At 36.5% G+C, this 17,196-nt stretch overlaps 1 protein-coding gene across 1 annotated transcript; it reads left to right on the top strand.

The window, feature by feature from the left end:
* The first annotated feature begins 1,692 nt into the window (after positions 1 to 1,692).
* On the top strand, positions 1,693 to 16,254 carry LOC115435854 (interleukin-21 receptor-like). The gene is made up of 7 exons (XM_030158462.1): positions 1,693 to 1,856; positions 1,947 to 2,113; positions 5,829 to 5,980; positions 6,071 to 6,233; positions 9,231 to 9,327; positions 11,959 to 12,043; positions 15,323 to 16,254. Exons 1-7 carry the CDS (start codon positions 1,693 to 1,695, stop codon positions 15,863 to 15,865), a joined length of 1,371 nt encoding a protein of 456 aa, XP_030014322.1. The 3' UTR covers positions 15,866 to 16,254.
* The last annotated feature ends 942 nt before the right edge of the window (positions 16,255 to 17,196 follow it).

Below are 17,196 nucleotides of genomic sequence, written 5' to 3'. Positions count from 1 at the left end.
TTTTATCTCATTTTTAAATTTTTTTTTTTTTTTACAGTATTAAACTTTAAATTAACAGTTTAATCTCATAAATAGAAAAGAAATATTTGTGAAATTATGATACATTTGCAAATGTATTTTAACTGGATCTTTCTGTGAAAAAAGAAAAAAAAATCTTTAAAAAAATTGAAATTTTATGGTTATTCACAGTTACAGTTTTTTCATGTTATTTTACATTTGACATGTAAAATCACAGTCTGTTTTTGTCATTTCATTGATATTTTCCTGTATCTTAAAAATACAGGAAAAATCTGTAAAATAAACAGTGAAAATTCTGTTAAATTACAGATTTTTTTTTTTTTTTACAGTGTATTATTATAAAGCATATCTATAAAACCATAAAGCACATATGCATATCTGTATAATATCCAGACTAGCCCATAGCTGGAGGATTCAGTGCAAAGTAGGACATGAAGACCTGAGTGCCCCCCCCCCCCCCCCCCCCCCAAAGCATCCCCTCCCTACAAACCCATCCATGTTCATGAAACCACTTTGTGTCTGATGAACTGGTGAAGTCTCATCAGTTCATCCGAACTGACGAAGTCTTTTAATCTGTTTATTTCTTTTTATTTTATGCATTGTTTGTTTTATCTTGTTGTACAGTGTCCTTGGGTGTCTTGAAACGCGCTTATAAATAAAATGTATTATTATTATTATTATTATTATTATTATTATTATTATTATTATTATTATTAGTTTGGACGAAAGACGAAACATTTTCAAGAACAAAAACTCAGTCCCTGAGCTTTGAACTGAACCTGAGGATGAACCTGCACAAATGAGGATTCACAGACAGAACAGTCCAAGAGTCACCCACTGGAAACTCTGAGGCTCCGCCCACAGCAGCTCTGATGCACTGTTTGGATTTTTGGGTGAAATCTGATTTTTTTGTGTGTGTGCTCGTTCATATTCCACATTAAATGCGACTTCTATCAGTTTTGAGTCTGAACTGAATGTGACCCTGAAGTGACCCACATGCACTAAAGAGGTCCTGAAGTGACCCACACGCATGAAAGAGGTCCTGAAGTGACCCACGTGCACTAAAGAGGTCCTGAAGTGACCCACATGCATGAAAGAGGTCCTGAAGTGACCCACGTGCACTAAAGAGGTCCTGATGGAATACCAGACCACACAGACACACACTGTGTTTACAGAAGGAAATATGGTCTTCCTCCGCTCCGACCAACAACTGGGACATTTATCGCATTTCAATGACGTAAAGGTTGGATAAATGCGACCTGGACGTTCAGACTGAAGTCACATTGGAAAAGATCAGATCTGGATCAGATTTAGGACCACATGTGAAAGTGGTCCGGGTCAGATTTAGGACCGCATGTGAAAGTGGTCCAGGTCAGATTTAGGACCGCATATGAAAGTGGTCTGGGTCAGATTTAGGACCGCATATGAAAGTGGTCCGGGTCAGATTTAGGACCGCATTTGAAAGTGGTTAGGACCACATATGAAAGTGGTCCGGGTCAGATTTAGGACCACATATGAAAGTGGTTAGGACCACATATGAAAGTGGTCCGGGTCAGATTTAGGACCACATATGAAAGTGGTTAGGACCACATATGAAAGTGGTCCGGGTCAGATTTAGGACCCCATTTGGCTGCAGTCTGAACGTAGACTCAGAAATGTCAGAAAGGACATGAAATGCATGATGGGAACCTGAGCTGTGTGTCCTTCTCCACAGATGACGGCTTCGACTGTTGGACCGATTATTGGCATGAGATTAAATGTGTCCTGAACGTCACTGGGTCTCCTTTGGAACCGAACAACTGCATACTGAAGTTCAAGGAGCTCACGTCCACTGACAGGTAAAGGGGGTCCTGGACCGTGACGCTGCTGTGGTGGGTCCATGTTTGTGCTTCTGTCACGTCCTCACGCTCCTTCTGGTTTTTCTGAAGCGACTGCCCTCCGGCCACATGTGGACTGAAGACGGAGAACACCTGTTTCAGCTGCGTGGCCACCATCCAACCGCTGTGTTTCTCCACTGAAGCTGAGTTCAGGATCCAGCTGGTGGATGAGTCCAGTCAGATCCTTCGAACCCACAGTTTTATACCGTCAGAAAAAGGTAAGTGTGACAGAAGAGCAGGTCTGACAGCTGGGACCGAGCTACTGAGTCTGCACACATGGACTCTGACACGACCCCGATTCCAACCCTGACCCATGAATGACAAGAAGTCACAGCATTTAACCAGGGCTCTCAAACTCATTTTCTTTCAGGTTCCACATTCAGCCTGATTTGATCTCCAGTGGGCCAGACCAATAAAATAATAACAGAATAACCTATAAATAATGACAACTGCAAATTTTTGTCTTTGCTTTAGTGCAAAAAAAACATTAACCCTTTCATGCATGAATTATGAGAACCTTAATCAAGATTTTTTCCTGAGTGTTTGTATTCGTCTTTAGGCATGAAAAAACAATGTGATTCAAAAATGTCTTCTTAAAAAAATAAAAATAATAAATAAATAAATAAATAAATAAACAAAAAGTAAAAAAAAAAAAAGTAACAAGTGAAAAAAAAAAAAAATTAATAATCAGCATCGGCAGCTGGACACCACGCATTTAATTTTTGAAGCAAAGAAACATGCATGTACTGATAAATTGTGTGAAAACTATGGGGGGGGGGCTTGTGATTCTGGGGGTTTATGCTCAGGGGTGATCTACACACTGTTACCAATTCATGTCAGAAAAGATATGGAATGTGTTAAAACTTTAATAAAGACATGTAAAAAACAACAACAACAAAACCAACACAATAAAATCCATGAATATACAAGAGAAGAGCTGTAGAATAGCTGTCCACTGTAGTGACCAGTATACATGAAAGGGTTAAATTATGGAAATACTTACTTTTATAAACTATCCAAACTAAAAAGATGGGAATAACCAGAAAAAAACTGAAGTTTCTTAAGAAAAATGAGTGCAATATTAACAATATTCTGCCTCCACTTCTCATTAGTCCATGTGCATTCTGGATCAGATCTACAAAGACACTAAACACTGAGGAACAGGAAGAAAAGAGTTCAAACTGGACTGAATTTTCTTTAGACATTTCAGGCTGTTCATATTTGTTCAGGTTATTCACATTTTATTGGTATAGGATAGTTTGTAAATGTTAGTATTTTCATAATTTAATGTCATTTTTTGCACTAAAACAAAGACAAATATTTGAAGTTGTCATTATTTATAGACATAATGTAATTTTTTTTTTTTTTTTTTTTTTTTTTTTTTTTACATCAAACCGAGAAGAAAATCTGCAGTCATTCTTTTTTGTGGGTTCTTCTGCTGTTATTATTTGACTGGAGATCATATTGGTCTGTATGTGGAACCAACACTACAATGAGTTCCACAGCCTGGACTGTGGAATTTTAGCACTTTGCAAATTCATCCCAGGGGTCGGATTGGAACCTTTGGGGGGGGACGCATTTGGCCCTCAGGATGCATGTTTGAGACCCCTGATTTAAAGACATTTCAGAAGCTGCCTTTGGATCAGTACTGTGCTCTGAAGTCTACTAATTCTAAATATTTATTTGCGTGCATATTAGGGCTGGGCAAGTTAACGAGTTATTACCGCGTTAACGCATTCATTAAATAACGCCAACAATTTTTTTATATCTCCCATTAATGCTGTTTTATTCTAACTCCTATTCTTCTGCTTGTGTGCGTGTAGCGATTAGCTCAGCAGATAGACAACAGGTTTAACAAGAAAAGCCAGATGCCGAAAACTTCTGTCCAAATCTGTTCCTGTAGACTCACTGTAAAACTGCAACATACAAACAAAAAATGTCTGAGTCCTGTTCACTGTCTTAGTACATTTACATGGCATTATGCATTTAAATGAATGGGAAAAACATCGCTAGCTCGATGCTAACTTGAATGGGAAAATCCATAGACACGCTAACGATTAGCATTTACAGATTAATTTAAGATTTACAACGTCTTTTTATCCAGCAACAAAGGTTCACATCAGAGATATTTGATACTATTCATTCTGACAATAACTGAACAGAAAATACTCACAGGCAAACGTTTTTGGGGCCATACAAACAGAGTGAAAGAAACGTGTCTGTTAGTTCCTTCTTATGTCCGAACTAGCTACAGGTACACTGAAAGGACAAAACATACATTAGTGCAACTTATTGTGACCACTAGAGGGCCCCCTTTGTTTACTTTGAACAACTGAACATCACATATTATTGTTCTTATTAGTATTAGTACTGATTAGTGGGACTAAGACTCCTGTCAATCACTCACAACCAGAAATAAACATGTGTGGACATAAACATGGAGAAAAGTAGCGGTCTGTTCCATGGACATTTTCATTTTAAATGTCTTCAGATGGTGGGGGGGAGAAGGACACAGGTGTTTGGAAGCACTGACATGTGCAATTATTTTTACCAGTGGAGTACTGCAGTCTGAAATATCACTGAAAGGAAATACATGCTGTTGATGCTGGCACCCCCCCCCCCCCATATAACTATGCGATTAATCGTAATTAATTGCAGAACTCCATGCGATTAATTGCGATTAAAAATTTTAATCGCTGCCCAGCACTAGTGCATATGGTTCGACTTCAGAACTCTTTCTCCACAGACTAACGATCGTTTGAGTTGCTTTGTTCGACATTTGAACATTGATCTATTAAAACAGCATCTTTATTTGTCTTATTTGACTTTTTTTTTTCTCTAATTCAGTTAGTTTTAATTTGTTTTTAGAGCAGGTTTGCTAGTTTTTAGTAATTTTCTTTATTTTCTAAATGCTTAGTTTCAGTTTAAATTTAAATAAATCCCAGACAGGACTCTTCTGCTTTCTCCCAACTTTAGTCTCCATGTTTCCAGGTAGAGTGGGGACCAGAAGACGACTGGAAACCACAAGTGAACACAAGTGATGGACCATTAAATATCATATGGTGCCAGCAGCTAAAATGGTTTGAGGGAAATAAATCGATTTCCTATCAATCCGACATTGACAAAGATGAAAACGAAGGGAATTTTATCCATCATCTTTATACATTTTAGTTAGTTTTGTAAGCACACAATACAGTTTCAGTTAGTTATCGTTTTTTACTTTCGCCAGGAGGTATTGTGATCACTTTGCTTTGTGGTTTTGTTTGTTTGTTTGTTTGTTTGTTAGTTTAAGGTCACAGCAAGGTCACAAAATCTACAATTTTCCTATCTCTCATCATTGAGCAATTTTCGAAAATTCATAAAAAATTCAAAACGACTCTGATTAGCCTCCAATTTGATCCACCCGTAACTTATAACAATATCTTGTATCTGGCACAAAATGTCCATATCCACTGTGGAATGTGGACTCTGTGGACATTTATATTTAACACTGAAAATCCCATTTACCACACATTACCATTTACCAGAACATTTCATTATAACTCAACAAATATTGATTGGAATTTAATCTAATTTGACATACACATGACTGGTACCAAGCTTCAACTTTGTATGAAATATTGTTCCGCTCCATTTCTCTTCCGTTACGCTCTGTTGACTTTTGTTATTTTTTCTGCACCATTTTCAAAAAATCCTAAAAAATGCAATTCGTGAAATATCATTATGAAATTTGTTTTGCACATTCATAGTTTAAAAAGAAATAGTCGACCCATAAATGCACACTATTTGGGGTGCTTGGTGGAGGTTTGCGTTCTCTGAACACTTGTTTCTTTTAATTATAGTTTTTATTTATTTCAGTTAAAGAAAATGTTTTTACAATTCCAGTGCTGGTCATTTGGTAAGTTTTCATTGACGATAATAACCCTGCTTCAGTCCAGACCAAACCTCCACGTGCTCCTGTGGTCCAACACACACCTCAGGGTTACAATGTCACCTGGGAAGGTGCGTACGAAGGACACGAATTCTTCAACCATAAGCTGGACTACCAACTCTACCTTCGTACATCTGAAGACCACAAACCCAAAGTAAGTTCCGCTGTTTCATGACCACACTGTAACGTTCTACTCCAAATTGGAGTATAATACTAACTGTTGGACCCTTTGAACCTCCTGCAGATCCTCAAAATGGCCGAATCATTTTATCTGATTGAAGAATCTCAACTTCAACCTGATGCCACACATTGCATCAAAGTCCAATCGAAGCCTTTGAATTCAGATTATTCCAGCATTTGGGGCAAATGGAGTGAACAAACCTGTTGGAAAACTGAGGCAAGAAAAGGTAACGGCTTTTGTCTGTTCAACATCTACTGGTGCTGTTTCCTGTCCCATGTTTCAAAAGAGAACAGTCCAAAAAATTATCCACTACAAGAAAAAAGAAGAGAACAGCCCAAAATTTATCCGCTATAAGAAAAAAAAGACAACAGCCCAAAAAATTAACCACTACTTTTTAAATAACTATATTTTTAGAGCAACGAACTCCACTTCCGGTGGGTTACTTCCTTAGCATTAGCCACATTAGCTGAAGGACTTAAAACTTTTCAGCCTTTGCTTTTATTTTTTCTGGTGGCCTTAATTTTAAAGCAAGAGACCTTTTGGGTAAACAGCGCTCCCTTAACTGAAAAGGTGGATGATTTTTTTTTTTTTCTTATTGTGGATAATTTTTTGGACTGTTCTCTTTTTTTTCTTATAGTGGATAATTTTTTGTCTGCACTGGTCTGGATTATTATGGGTCTGCAGTGGTCTGGATTATTATGGGTCTGCACTGGTCTGGATTATTATGGGTCTGCACTGGTCTGGATTATTATGGGTCTGCAGTGGTCTGGATTATTATGGGTCTGCACTGGTCTGGATTATTATGGGTCTGCAGTGGTCTGGATTATTATGGGTCTGCACTCACATGTCAGCTGTTTGAACTGTGTTCTCTGTGTGAAGTTAAAGACCCTCTGCCAAGGACAATAAAGCATGTTTTATCTTATCTTATTTTACCTTATCTTATGTTACCTTACCTTACCTTATCTTTCCTTACCTTATCTCACCATACCTTGTTTTACCATACCATACCATACCATATCTTATCTTATCTTATCTTATCTTATCTTATCTTATCTTATCTTATCTTATCTTATCTTATCTTATCTTATCTTACTTTACCTTACCTTACCTTACCTTACCTTACCTTACCACTGCAGTGGTCAGCACTGTCACCTCATATCTAGAAGGTCCTGGATTGCTTCTATTCCAACCAGGGTTCTTTCTGTGTGGACTCAGAATGTTCTCCAGTGTCTGTGTGGGTTCTCTCCGGGTTCTCTGGCCCCTCCCACCATCCAAACACATGCACTGATAGGTTCATTGGTTTAATCTAAATCACCCATAGGTGTGATTGAGACAGTGGTCGGTTGTTCGTCTCTATATGTCGGCCCTGCGATGATGGTGAAACCCCGCCTTCACCCATAGGTAGCTGGGGTAGGCTCCGCCCCCGCGACCCTAGTGAGGATAAAGCAGCTTCAGAAGATGAATGAATGAATGTCACAGCAGCTCTGAATGTCCATACCAAATGTGACTGCCGTCTGGTTTGTAGTCGTGTGTTGTGCAGGAAGGATGAGTGATACTTTTGGAGTGAAGTTACTCCGTCTATAAACATCCTTCCGTTTAGGTCCATATATGGGCGCTTCTATGAAACTGGGTTTATTACCTCCACCAAGGAGGTTCTGTTTTTGCCGGTGTTGGCTTGTTTGTCTGTTTGTCTGTCTGTGTGCAAGATAACTCAAAAAGTTATGGACGGATTTGGATGAAAATTTCAGGAAATGTTTATACTGGCACAAGGAACAAATGATTAAAGTTTGGAGGTGACTGGGGGGGGGGCACTGATCTGCCTTGGCGGAGGTCTGCGCCCTACGAGTGCTTTTCTAGTTTTAGTATCTGTCACTTTTCCATCTGTTTAGACCCAATAATAAAAGGTAAATGTAGACGTATTTACCCCCAGGATGGACCTAATGATGACTTCAGATAAATGCACAAAAATTATCCTCTTACTCTGATCCATCCCATAATTAATGAATTTATAATCAACTAGAAAAGCACTCGTAGAGCGCAGACCTCCGCCAAGGCAGATCAGTGCCCTCTGATCACCACCAAAATTTAATCATTTCTTCCTTGTGTCAGTGTCAACATTTCCTGAAATTTTCATCCAAATCCGTCCATAACTTTTTGAGTTATCTTGCACACGGACAGACAGACAGATAAACCAACGCCTGCAAAAACATAACCTCTTTGGCGGAGGTAAGTATTGGGTCCAAAAATAGGGCCCAAATATGGACATTAAATCTCCCTAGGTGTTGGTGCATTAGATGTGTAAACGTGTATAAATGCTCTTCTATAGACTCTAAATAGTGACACTGTGTTCAATGTGTGGATCCTAGTGGTGTTTCTAATCCACACATGTGGGTTTGTCATCAGTCTCAGACTCATTCCAGGTTTGGTGTGGAACCCATCGTGTCCACTGGTGTTACATACATAACCGGAACATTTAAACACTAAGAAATCAACAGTGATCTGGTTGTAGTTATTGTTACCATTATAATTATCACCGTGGTTGTTATTGTTGGTATTGTTGATACTTTCTTGTGAGGGTCTTTGCCACCTTCTTCTTTCTTGACCCCCCCCCCCGCCCCCCATGTCAGGTCCAGCATTGAAATGTGGTTCAACAACACTTATCAAGGGGAGCTTCATATACTTTATAAAGTTTCCCTTGGCAAAGCAAATTTGTTCAGCACCAAAAGGAACCAGACTACCATTCTGCTGGTATAATGCTGGACAAGACAATTTAGGAAAAAAAACAAAAAAATCTACAGTGATTTTACAACAACGGTCACTTTTGTCAAACACTCTGCCTTGAATATTTACTTCAGTTCCTAAAATGTATCTGTGAGAGAATAAAAAGATATTAAAAAAGATAGTAGTGTGTAATTTTTGTGTCCTTTTGACCCTGTTACATGCAGATTTTTGTCTGGAAATAATCTAAAAATGTGTTTTATCTGAAAAATAGTTTCTCTTATCTCAGTAAATCTTTCTTTTTTAAATAGACCCAAAGTGCTTCCAAACCTGCTTCAGAACATTAATCTACATCTGGTTTAAATGTTTAGCCCCTCTGCCCTGTTTTAGGACCAGTTTCATAGAAGAACTCGAATGTAGATGAATGAGTCACAGATTATCAGGCATCAGTAGACTGTGACATTTCAGTAGTTTGACTCATGCTTGTGTATTATTTCTTTCTCAGAACAGAAAAACCCATTAGTCATTGTATCTCAGTGTCTGGGCCCAGTGTTGGTGGTGGTTGGAGTCCTGCTGATGGTGTTCTACTGTCCCACTACTAGGTAACACTACTGTTCTGTCTGTTTACATCCTGTTGGGCAACAGTCAGATTCATGAAATAATTCACCCATTAAAGTCACACAGTCTGGATTGAAACACTTTCTTTGGCATCAGTTATGCCCCATAATGCTTATACAAAGGCACATTTCATGTCACAACAGTTATTCCTGTCAATATTTGCTTTTTTTTTTTTTTTTTTTTTGCTAAGATCATGTATTGATGACAAAGTCAGACCATTATGTACACTGTAAAAAAGGATTTCAGGGGTTGGTAAATACAAACTATGGACATCAGGTCCATTTTAATCAACAGTAATAATTGCCAATAAAATCTATAATGACCGGTTCAACTCTGCCTATTTGTTAACAGTAACAATTGCTACTTAAAATAATATAATAAAATCTACCCCATAATATTGTGACGTGTTGGAGGAGCAGCTGGAGGGAGTTTCCCAGCATGCATTGGGACAAACTAGTGTAGATAGTTTTGATGTGTTTTACCGTGTTCTGAGTTGATCAGAAGTGGTGTTCTTTTTATACAGCTCAGTTATGGTGTGTTTGACACTTTCTGTTAGTTTTTTTGTTGAATGAATATTTCTATTGAGTTACATTTTCTTGCACCATGAGCTTAAGTTGCTCTTTTGTTTCATGACCCTCTGTAATGGTGTTTTAAACAGGGGTGGTATAAATACAGTTCCAAAGTGAAATGATCAGTTCTGATCCAACATATTTGCTAGGGATAGAGGTTCAGTGATGAACACTTCCTGTGTTTGTCAGTCTTATAGGCCTCAGAGTCTGAACCTATTATGAGTACTTTGATTTGGTCAAATTAGCCTTTTCTTAATAAGTAATGGTTCATTAGTAACACTGATGATTTATTACTAATAATTAAATAGATGAACATATTTCTTTTAATAATTAACAGTTTATATTACTCACTTTTAATGAGTAATTTGTTGTGTAATTGATGGTGTTTACTTCATTTATTTTAGTGTGTTATAGCTGTTAAATTTAGTTACATTTTATTCCAAATATGGGGTAAAATCTACTCAAACAAAATGAATGCAAATTGTTACCTCACTTTTATTGAGGAGATTCTAAAGGTTTGTTTTTACAGTGTAAAATCCAACATCCAACATCCAAAAAGACTGTCAGTTCAGGTCTGGACTCATTTAACCCATAAAGACCAGAACCATCTACTGATCTAAACTGTTTAATTCCTGTTGATCCATTAATCCTTTCAATCCATGTCAACATTTGGTGTCAAATACAGTTCGTCATCTTTTCATGTTCATCAGATATGACCATATTTGGACGTTCAGAGGCTCTGTAGTTACCGTGGAAACACCGTCATCTTCTCCAACATTGCTTCTCCAGTCAAACCCATGCAGTTGGATCAGTGCCAGTGGATGGACACACTGGTTTATGTTCAGTTAATGACAGACTGGACTGAAAAACACACTGTTTATTCAGTTGGATCTGTTTTTATAGAAGAACCATCAACTGTAATCTGAGCTGGAATGAACATCTGCATGATCAGTCAATTAAATATAAGGAAATAGAGAATTTATACGACAAATGTAACACAGAGCACTATATTAGAATAAATGGTTTGAAAATGATAATCAGTTCTCAACTCTTGTACCTGGTTAAATAAAGGTGAAATAAATAAAAAAGAAATGACCAAAGAAAGGTTTAAAATAGAAGAAAAAAAACATCATTTGGGAGCTGCCACTGGGTCTTTACAAGTTAATGAACTGATGACTTCACTGAACCCAGACCCGAACCAACTGAACCCACCCCAGAACACTGACCCACAGGACTGGACTGGACTGGACTGGAGGCACTATAGGCCTGATGGGTCATGAGTTCATCCAACTCTGGACCAGGGTCAGTCTGGACCAAGGTTATTTTTGTTAATGAAAACTAACGAAATGACGAAAACTAGAATTGTAAAAACATTTTTGTTAACTGAAATAAATAAAAACTATAATTAAAAGAAAAAAATGATAACTAAGTGAAACTGTATTGTGTGTTTACAAAACTGACTAAAACGAATAAAAATTATGGATAAAATTCCCTTCGTTTTCGTCTTTGTCAATGTCGGATTGATACGAAAGCAATTTATTTCGCTCGAGCAATTTTAGCTAGCAGCACCATACGACACTTTTTGGTCTGTCACTTGTGTTCACTTGTGGTTTCCAGTCGTCTTCTGGTCCCCACTCTACCTGGAAACATGGAGACTAAAGTTGGGAGAAAGCAGCAGAGTCCTGTCTGGGATTTATTTGAATACGATGTCAGAGAAGAAGAGAAAAGACACGACAAAACTAAAACTAAGCACTTAGAAAAAAATCAAAACTAATAAAAACTAGCAAACCTGCTTTAAAAATGAATTAAAACTAACTGAATTAGAGAAAAAAAAGTCAAAACTAAATAAAACTAAACTAGAATGAAAAATCCAAAACTATTAGAACCTTGGTCTGGACTCATCAGACCACATGACCTTCATCCATTAAACCCAGTCCAGTCCATATTCAGTCCCATGCAGACACATACTGTACGTATAAGTGATATGAAGTATTTGTGGAGGTAACTGACTGACTGCTGGGATGTGTTTGTCCTGTTCTACTACAGACTGAAGATCCAAGCTCTGGCCTACACCCCATCACCAGCTCCGTTCTTCCAGCCGCTCTTTCAGCAACATGATGGAAACCTGAAGGTAAGAGGAGCAGAAAGAGCAAAAGGTGTTCTGGGCAGCTTTAGTGGAGACTCTACAGCAAGGTTATGATCGTTAAAGGTGCGGGAGACTTTCGGGACGAATTTTTCATCAGATCTGTCAAACCTCAGTCATAGCCTGAGTATTATGAATCTGTAAGTCTGTCTGTCATTACTCACCTGAATCTCTTGCATTACAGTGAACAGTTTCTTAGTGCCATCCACCATAAACAAATCCGTGTGTTTACATTCAGAGCCAGGAGGGAACTCGGGCGTCTGAGAATTTTTTTGTCATGACGTGCATTGTGGGAAACGAAGGCTCACGCTGCCACTTCAGGGAGCTTCCCACAATGCACGTTGCGACAAAAAAATTCTGAAGATGCCCGAGTTCCCTCCCAGCTCTGAATGTAAACACACGGATTTGTTTATGATGGATGGCACTAAGAAACTGTTCATCGTAATGCAAGAGATTCAAGTGAGTAATGACAGACAGACTTACAGATTCATGACTGAGGTTTGACAGATTTGATGAAAAATTCATCACGATCGTCTCCTGCACCTTTAAAGAAAACTAACGAAATGACGAAAACTAGAATTGTAAAAACTTTTGCGTTAACTGAAATAAATAAAAGCTATAATTAAAAGAAAAAAAAAACAATAACTAACTGAAACTGTACTGTGTGTTTGCAAAACTAACTGAACAGATAAAAATTATGGATAAAATTCCCTTCGTTTTCGTCTTTGTCAATGTCGGATTGATACGAAAGCGATTTATTTTCCTCGAGCAATTTTAGCTGCTGGCACCATATGATATTTAAGGGTTCATCACTTGTGGTTTCCAGTCGTCTTCTGGTCCCCACTCTACCTGGAAACATGGAGACTAAAGCAGCAGAGTCCTGTCTGGGATTTATTTGAATACGACGATAGAGAAGAAGAGAAGAGATGCAACAAAACTAAAACTAAACTAAAACTAAGCATTTATAAAATAACAAAAACTAATAAAAACTAGCAAACCAGCTCTAAAAATGAATTAAAACTAACTGAATTAGAGAAAAAATCAGTCAAAACTAAATAAAACAAAACAATAATGAAAAATCCAAAACTATTAGAACCTTGCTCTACAGGCCATAATAATAAACCCAGGTCCATTCTTGAGTAGGGCTGTGTACGGGCAAGAATCTGGTGATATGATACAAACCACAATACTAGGATCGTGATATGATATATCATAATATATCATGATACTGTTAAAAAGGCAATTTTTGTTTGTTTCTTTTTATAAATGATTATTTCCTGGAAGAATTGAATTACACCAGAAATCTGCACAAATACTAAACACATTTTTATTTGATCCCAACAGGATCTAATGTTATATCACAAAATTTCCCTGTGTTCAAACTGAAATTCTGTTTTACAGACATTACAGTTTCAGATCCTGTTCAAATGTTCAGATTCTATTAGTTCAGAACTAACATCAGAACAGTACTTTTGTGCAGTTCCAACGAAAGAACTAAAATGTGCCTATCAGACAGTAAAAAGTGCTTTTAGGATGCTTTAAATAACCATTATTTAATAAAACAGTGTTAAATAATAATAGATAAAATATTAAAAGGATGTATAAATCCACTATAATAATAAAATGTAGAACACTATAGAAGTATGCATAAAATAAGACATTATTGTAGTTAATTAATTATCATGATAAGAAGATATTATCACATTTATTGATCATTGTTTTTGGAGTAAATATTTAAAGTGCATATAAATATTATAGTTTATATTAAAAACAGTTGATTATGTCAATCTGTTTGTCTGTTTAGGTGACTATAAAAGTGTATGTGAATGGTTTGTACGGATGTTTTGTGTTATTGTAAAAATATACAGAGGAAAATGTGTGTTAACAAAGCAAAGGAAGTGGATCGAGTTTGATTATTAGTTTGTAAAAAGGGGGGGAGGCAATAAGTTCTACTTCTGCCCACTCCTTTTCCAGTGCAGAAAAATTTTTATTTATTTATTTATTTGACCATGTTGTATGATTCTGTGTTATCTGATGATTCTATGCACTGTAAAAAATAAATCTGCAATTTAACACAATTTTTACTGTTTATTTTACAGATTTTTTCTGTATTTTTAAGATACAGGAAAATATCAATGAAATGACAAAAACAGACTGTGATTTTACATGTCAAATGTAAAATAACAGGAAAAAACTGTAACTGTGAATAACCATAAAATTTCCATTTTTTAAAAGAATTTTTTTCTTTTTTCACAGAAAAATACAGTTAAAATACATTTGCAAATGTATCGTAATTTCACAAATATTTCTTTTCTATTTATGAGATTAAACTGTTCATTTAAAGTTTAATACTGTAAAAAAAAATAAAACTAGATAAAATTACTGACAATTAACTGTAAAAGAAGTATTTGTTCTCTAAGTTTAACAAGATGTTTGTTAATTGACAAATATCTTGTGTAATTACAGGAGGTTTCACAACAAAAACATTGAATAAATGTATTTTTGTGAATGTAGAACATGTATAAGCACTGATAAACTGTCCAAATACAGTTTTTATCAGTGAATTGTACAAATGAGTCTCACTGAAAATTATTTTTATATGTATGTTTATAGGTAATTTGATTGTTTTCATACATGTAAATATTCTTTATTAAACATTAAAAAATCAAAAAGTAAAAAAAAAAGCAAAATCTCATGTAAAGTTAGGGCAAAAACCTGTATTTTAATTTTGGAAAATTACCGTATTTTTATGAGATGGTTGTTTTCTGTTATTTAACAGTATTTTTTTGGCACCCCTGCTGCAGGAATAATACCCTTTTTTTAAATTTTTTTTTTTTTTTTTTTTTTTTTTTTTTACAGTGTGTGCTCGAAATAAAACTACTACAACTACCACTGCTACTGCTACTACTACTATAAACAATATAGAAAACCAAAAAACAAAATGAACCTCCACCACATCTGCATTTGAATAAATACCTAAAAATATCGATACAGTACTTTTTGATATCGATACAGTATTGTGAAATGAAATATCGCGATATACTGCAGAACCGATATTTTCTAACAGCCTATTCTTGTACTGAATTAGAGCTGTAGATGTTTTCATGGTCCTGGATGTGCTGGAAAGGTCACTGTGTTTTTGCTTTTCTGCAGAACTGTTCAGATGTAAGCATAAGTTGCAGCAGTGACTGGTTTTCACATCATTCAGTGGAAATGACTCATGCACCTTTATCAGCCCAACTAATCACATTTCTGCTTAATCTACAGGAATGGATTTCACCACAGGGCAAATTCTTAGTAAAATACAAAACAGATGACATCTCGATGGCTGAAGTCGTGGATGTCGTTCCAAGAGCCATCACAAAGACGCCTGTGGAGGAGGAGCAGGACCTCCAGGACCCCCCGGTGACACCGCTGGTGTTCACCCAATGTCCAAGCTCTTACGTGGGTTTACCTGGGACGCACGAAGCCCCGCCCCCTTTACCTGTCATCTGTCCCGTCAACACCTCCTACACCCAGCTCCCGTGCTCCCTCTGGGGCTTCACCGCAGTAGAAGAAGAAGAGGTTGAAGTTGAGGATGACTTGTCACCTAAAGATTTCCTGGACATCAGCAGCGCAGACTCTGGTTGTAGCTTCGAGGATTCAACCAGGAGCCCAGAGTGCAGTTTACCCAGCAGCCCCGCCCACGCCCCGCCCCCTCCCTGTTACTGCGACGACTACTACACTCTGAAACAGACGGAAAACGGTGTGGTTCCAGTGTTAGTGTCCAAGGAAAACCATCCATTTGGGTGTCTGCAGGTGGAGAGCTAGAAAAATACAGCAACCACTGTGATTTTGGACAGAAGGAAAGAAATGATGAAATATACGAGGGGGGGCTGAAAAGTTCATAGCCTGAGTTCTTCCACAGCGGTGAAACTGGGCATACATTAAATTCAACCTGTCCTGATACTAACTGCATGGTTTCCTTCCAGATAAACCCACACTGGAGAAATAATTTAGGACTTTGAACAGTAGTACCAGAGACATTTGGTGAGCTATCCGTGGCACCGTGGTCTGATCAAATATCTGCAGAAAAAGGGCTGAGCCCCCAGGGACATTCATGCTGACATGGTTACTGTAGGGCAGGGGTTCTAAAACTCATGTTAGTTCAGTTCCATATTCAGCTAAACTTGATCTGCAGTGGGCCGAACCAGAAAAATAAGAACAGAATAACCTAGAAATAATGACAACTCCAACTTTTTGTCTTTGTTTCAGTGCAAAAAACCCATTAAATTATGAAAATACTTACTTTTATAAACCATCCAGAAAAAAAGAAAAAACTGAAATTTAAATTTTAAAAAATGTAAGAAAATTAGTGCAATTTTAACAGTCTTCTTCCTCCACTTCTCATTAGTCCATGTGCATTCTGGATCAGATCTACAGACACTAAACACTGAGGAACAGGAAGAAAAGAGTTCAAACTGGACTGAATTTAATACAGACATTTCAGGTTGGACACATTTGTTCAGGTTATTCACAATTTATTGGCACAGGAGAGTTTGGAAATGGAAATATTTTCAGAATTTAATGTTATTTTTTTGCACTAAAACAAAGGAAAAAAATTAAAGTTGTTAATTCTAGATCTTTTCTGGCTTAATTCAAGATTTTTGTACTTAATGGAAGTTTTTTTGTTTTTTGTTTTTTGTTTTGCTTAATTCCAGATTGTTTTTTTAACTTAATTCAAGATTTTTTTTTTTTGGCTTAATTGAAGATTTTTTTTACTTAATTAAAGATTTTTTTTTTTTTTTTTTTTTTGGCTTAATTGAAGATTTTTTTACTTAATTGAAGTATTTTTTTGGCTTAATTCAAGTTTTTTTTTTTTTTTTTTTACTTAATTGAAGATTTTTTTTTTTTTTGACTTAATTGAAGATTTTTTTTTTTTTTTTTTTTTTTACTTAATTAAAGATTTTTTTATTTATTTATTTTTTTTGGCTTAATTCCAGATTTTTTTACTTAATTGAAGTATTTTTTTGGCTTAATTCAAGATTTTTTTTTTTTTTTTTGACTTAATTGAAGATTTTTTCCTTAATTCAAGCTAAATTTTTTTTGCTTAATTCAGTTCAAGACTGTGGAATTTTTGCACTTGGCAAAAACATCCCAGG

Source organism: Sphaeramia orbicularis, chromosome 16, assembly GCF_902148855.1.
Source record: "Sphaeramia orbicularis chromosome 16, fSphaOr1.1, whole genome shotgun sequence".
In the NCBI taxonomy this organism is placed as follows: Eukaryota; Metazoa; Chordata; class Actinopteri; order Kurtiformes; family Apogonidae; genus Sphaeramia; species Sphaeramia orbicularis.
The sequence above is the reverse complement of the archived record's forward strand: the minus strand, read 5'-3'. Positions and strand labels throughout refer to the sequence as shown.